A 5694-nucleotide genomic window follows, 5' to 3' on the forward strand; every position below is an offset into this window, starting at 1 on the left:
ATGGGAAAGCGGAAAGCAGAGGAAAGAGAGGCAAAAATTAGGAAGAAAATAAGAAAATTGGAAAAGAAATTGGCACCAACAAGAAGACGTATAATGCGTTTACCTTCCAGCTCAAGTGACGAGAACAACGGTAAGTACCATTCGCAATAATTGCGCCAATAGACAATACTATGATGCGAGACTCCGCTTTGGGTTTTCTCCTTCATTTTTACGCCTTTATGAATATGATGCGAGACTCCGCTATGGGTTTACTCCTTCATAATTACGCCATTACACAATAATACGATGCGAGACTCCGCTATGGGTTTACTCCTTCATAATTACGTCATTACACAATAATATGATGCGAGACTCCGCTATGGGTTTACTCCTTCATAATTACGCCTTTTATGAATGCTAGGATGCGAGATTCCACCTTGGATTTGCTCCATATTTAAGCTTTACAAGCTAGATTTTTAGACTGAACAGACTTACTTTATTTACTTACCCACTTTATAATAATTTTTATTTTTCATTGGAAGAGGGTACCCACCTTACTTTTGGTTTTAACATAAGAAGAAATAAAAAACGTTTCGTACGTTTTTTCAGATGTCAATCAGTCGGAGAATAACGCATTATGTGATCCTTTGTCGGTGTATTTTGACACCACGGCCGTACATGACGATGAACGTCCAGACATCATGTCAGCGACGGCATTACCTGGAACAGCTGTCGAAACGACAGTTTTGCAAGACAGTGGTGCCGATTCTGCAGTCCCAGGTCCGGAGGGAAGTACTGACCCTGAACTAGATGGTTCAATTCTTTCATTGTTGGGTGACGCCCCTGAGAATAATAGTGAATTAGGACTACCTATACATAAGGATATTGCCACTAGGTGGCAAGAGATTTTGCAGAAGGGTTTAAAAGAAGACATTAAAAAAGACTTAATCAAATTATATCCTATACCCAATAATTTAGAAATATTGATACCGCCAATCCTAAATCCCGAAGTAAAGGCAGCATTAACAGAGCCTCTAGTAAAACGGGATTTTGCTATATTTCACAGACAGAAGCAGACCGGGATAGCATTGTCTGCTCTTGGCAAATCGGTAGACTCGATAGTAAACGACCCCGATAAAAAATTACAAAATATTGAGATAAAATCAGCCTTATTAAGACCGATTAGCGATGCCTGTCGCATTTTATGCGACTTATACCAACTTGAGACCAAGAGGAGAAGAACTCATATAATAAATTCAATAAATAATAAGATGAAAGACATAGTTATGGACACAGTGCCAGGAAAGTATCTTTTTGGTGACAATATATCAGAAAAGCTCAAGACAGCCCAGGGTATTAATAGATCTGGGCAGATTTTAAAGGTCATACCAAATAAAACACCCTTCTCTAATTCAAACAAGAATACAATGACGGCTACACCTAGCAATGTTAAGTCTTTAAACCAGAGGACCCCATATCGGAAAACAGCTGCACGTTCTTATATGGGGAAACAACGACTGCAGGATCGTGCAGCACCAGCAACGGTGGCAACAAGCAGCCGCCAGCGACACTACCGCCGCAGCCCGCCGCCGCCGCCCCCTCGACGTCAGAGACAGCAGCGCTATTGAACAGTAACGACAAGGTACGTTATGCAGGGCGATTGTCTTGCTTCTCTCAACAGTGGGAAAATATAACTAGCGACCCGCTTATATTAAGCTGGCTAGACGGTTATGAAATTCCTTTTATGTCTACGCCTAGTCGTGGTGATATACCCTATACTATTTCACATTTAAATCAGGAATTACTGGAATTTAATAAATGTATACAAAAATTATTGAATATCAATGCCATTTCGGAATGTAATCATGAGAAAGAGGAATTCATCTCTAGTGTTTTTTTAGTGCCCAAACCTAATGGAGAGAAACGGTTTATTTTGAATTTAAAATGTTTAAATAAGTTTATTAAAACAGAACATTTTAAATTAGAAGATTATCGTACTGCAACCAAAATTATGTTTCCAGGTTGTTTCATGGCTTCTATTGACCTGAAAGATGCCTATTACTTATTGCCAATTCATGTATCATATAGAAAATATTTAAAGTTCAAATTTAACGATACACTTTATGTATATAATTGTTTACCGTTCGGGCTGGCGACGGCGCCTTATGTTTTTACAAAATTATTAAAACCAGTAATGGAGTACTTTAGGTCAAATAATATACTAACAGTTATTTATTTAGATGACATTATGATTTTTGGAAAATCATATTTAGAGTGCAATAAAAATATTTTATTTATTAAAAACACGCTCGAAAATCTGGGATTTATAATAAATTATGAAAAGAGTTGTTTAACACCTAAAAGAGAATGTAAATATTTAGGTTTTATATTTAACTCTCAAAAGATGGTATTAGAACTACCCGAAGAGAAGAGGCTTAAGATTCAAAAATTAATTTTGAAATTCTTAAATACAGAAATATGCAGTTTACGTGATTATGCTAGATTTGTCGGTATGTTGATATCAGTCTGCCCTGCTATAGATTATTCCTGGTTATATACCAAGCTTTTTGAAAGATTTAAATTTTTATGTTTAGTGGAAAATCCTTCATATGATCAGATTGTAAGACTCCCAGATACATTGCATGAGGATTTGTTATGGTGGTTAAGACACATTATGAACGATTATGCTAAAGTACGAACTCATCATTATGAGTGTGAAATATTCTCAGACGCCTCTCTTACGGGATGGGGAGCATACTGTAATAAGAATAAAGTCTATGGTTTTTGGACCGAGGAGGAAAGAATGCAACATATAAACTTATTAGAACTTAAAGCAGCTTTCTTTGCTTTAAAGGTCTATGCTAAACATCTTACTAATACGGAGATTCTTTTACGTATAGATAATACTACAGCTATAGCATGTATTAATAAGATGGGTAGTGTACAGTATGCACACCTGGAAAAAATTACTCGTCAAATTTGGCAATGGTGTGAACATAGAAAGATTTTCATATTTGCATCATATATCAGCTCCAAAGACAATGTGGAAGCAGATGCAATGTCTAGAATGAAATTCCAAGAGACAGAATGGGAACTTGCAGACTATGCCTTTCAGGAAATTATTCTGTCACTAAAACAACCTAGCATTGATTTGTTTGCATCTAGAAATAATAAGAAATGTCCCATTTATGTTTCCTGGAAGCCAGATCCTGAAGCTTATGCAATTGATGCTTTCACATTGTCATGGACTCATCTAAATTTTTATGCTTTTCCTCCTTTTTCCATGGTATTAAAAATGATACGCAAAATTATAGATGATAAAGCTGAAGGTATTGTTGTAATACCGAATTGGAAAACACAGCCTTGGTATCCATTATATCAAAAAATTAAGATCTCTAAAGAAAAATACTTTCGTCCAAATAAAGGATTGCTCGTATCTCCTTTCAGAATTCATCACAATCTGCACAGTTCACTAGAACTGATTGCCGTGAGATTGTCAGGGAGACACTACTAGGACGACAACTTTCCCCAAGATCTGTGGATATCATGTTAGCATCATTGACGGATAGTACATATAAGCAATATGATGGCTGTATTAGATCATGGATTAAGTATTGTGAGATTAATAACATATGCTATCATTCTGCATCTATTTCGGAAATAATACATTACCTTAGTCAACTTTTTGATCAGGGAGTACGGTATGGCACTATTAACTCTCATAAAGCAGCAATAAGTTTGTTAATGGGAAATCCCATAGATGATAATAGGATAAAGAGATTCATGAAGGGAGTATATAGGTTACGACCTCCCACACCTAAATATGATATAGTTTGGGAACCTAATATCGTTTTAAATTATTTAAGCCAATTCTGGCCCAACCATACATTAAGTTTAGAAGATTTGTCAAAGAAAACAGTCACGCTTATTGCTTTAGTAACGGCTCATCGTGTCCAGACCATCTCCCTTATCAAAATCAGTAATGTTGTTATAAACCAGGGTAGTGAAGTTATTATTAAAATACCGGATTTTATAAAGACTTCTGGACTTAACATAAATCAACCTGTATTAAAACTCCCTTTCTTCACTCCCCGGCCTGAGATTTGTCCAGCGTTAAGCATCATTGCTTATTTGAATAAAACTGCACCTTTACGTGTAAATAACCAAGAACGATTATTCTTAAGTTATAAAAAACCTCATCAGGAGGTTTCCTCCCAGACTATAAGTCATTGGATAAAGTTTATTTTGGGTAAAAGTGGCGTTGATATATCGATTTTCAGCGCGCATAGCACTCGCCATGCATCTACTTCATCTGCTAATAGAATTGGAGTCAGTATTGAGGTAATAAAAAAGACAGCTGGTTGGAGTGAACAATCGGGAGTTTTTGCAAAATTCTATAATAAGGAGATTATTAACGATCAAAATTCATTTGCTCGATCCATTCTTACGAACAATAATAATAATTGTGACTAAATTAAGTAATCTGTTTGTAATGTAGTTATAAGAACTGAAACTTTACTTTATCATGGTTTTTTTTTTTTTTTTTTTTTTTTTTTTTTTTTTTTTTTTTTTTTTTTTTTTTTGTGATTATAAAATCAATGATTATGCTTCTACTATAACTTCTATGAAGAAAATCAATAAAAATAATATATAATAAGATACTTTTTAGTGTGTCATTTTATACTACACAGGGTCCGTCTTACCTACCTATTTCTTTAATGTATTATTTTTACTATGAACAGCTATAAACATCTACAATAAGTAAACCCCAAATCGCTAGAATGAAGCTTGTGAAGCATAATTTATGATCAAACGAACTTACCTGTAAGTGAAGTTCGATCCAAATTATGCGAGCAAGCTTCATTCGACGCGATTTGGGAGAACCCACCCTAATCTAGTGATGATAAAATATAATACGCGTGGTCATATTTGAAATAGACCCTCCCTATGCATATATATACCTACATACATCATGTAAAAATAATAACATCATAAATAGGTATTGCCCCAGGGTATTATTTTATTTCAGGTACCTAACTAGCTTTAAACCAATGAGTCGAGGCAGGGATGTATACAAGATGGCGGACACAATAGTGATACCATACGTAAATTTGTTTTTTTCCCTACTACAAATAACGTGAAGGCCGGTGGGTAGAAAGTGTTGCTACAATAAGTAAACCCCAAATCGCGTCGAATGAAGCTTGCTCGCATAATTTGGATCGAACTTCACTTACAGGTAAGTTCGTTTGATCATAAATTTTTCTGTAAGGCGCGTTTGTTCAGCTTTCTTCTCAGGTTTAACTTTAGCGGGAATATTTTTGTCTTGTTCTAAAGCTTAAATGGTTGAATAGCCATATAGATCACGTACCTACCTGGCTATAGCTTTTGAATAATTCACTAAATCAATATAGGGCTGCAAAAAGTGCCAAAAAGATGTCCAAAAGGTGTTGTTCCGTGAAATATCTGACAGTTGGACAATTTGTGTTCTTATAGACAGATGAAGCATGAAGTTTCCAAAAGAATTTTAGGTGGAGGTAAACCCCATCAAGTAGGTACTTTGCAATATAAAAACTTCAAAAGAATAATAAGTTTGTAAAGTAGACTCGGATATGCTCACAAGTTGTAATTTGAGTCTCTCAAAAAGCTTAAAACTCTAACATTGTACCTGTATTTACCTAAATTCTCATACCCATTAATTATCATTGCAATTAACTA

At 35.2% G+C, this 5694-nt stretch overlaps 1 protein-coding gene across 1 annotated transcript; it reads left to right on the forward strand.

The window, feature by feature from the left end:
• LOC123872082 lies at positions 1-4300 on the forward strand. The gene is made up of 3 exons (XM_045916211.1): positions 1-130; positions 589-1621; positions 3427-4300. Exons 1-2 carry the CDS (start codon positions 1-3, stop codon positions 1605-1607), a joined length of 1149 nt encoding a protein of 382 aa, XP_045772167.1. The 3' UTR covers positions 1608-1621; positions 3427-4300.
• The last annotated feature ends 1394 nt before the right edge of the window (positions 4301-5694 follow it).

This window comes from Maniola jurtina, chromosome 14, assembly GCF_905333055.1.
Source record: "Maniola jurtina chromosome 14, ilManJurt1.1, whole genome shotgun sequence".
NCBI classification, from domain to species: Eukaryota; Metazoa; Arthropoda; class Insecta; order Lepidoptera; family Nymphalidae; genus Maniola; species Maniola jurtina.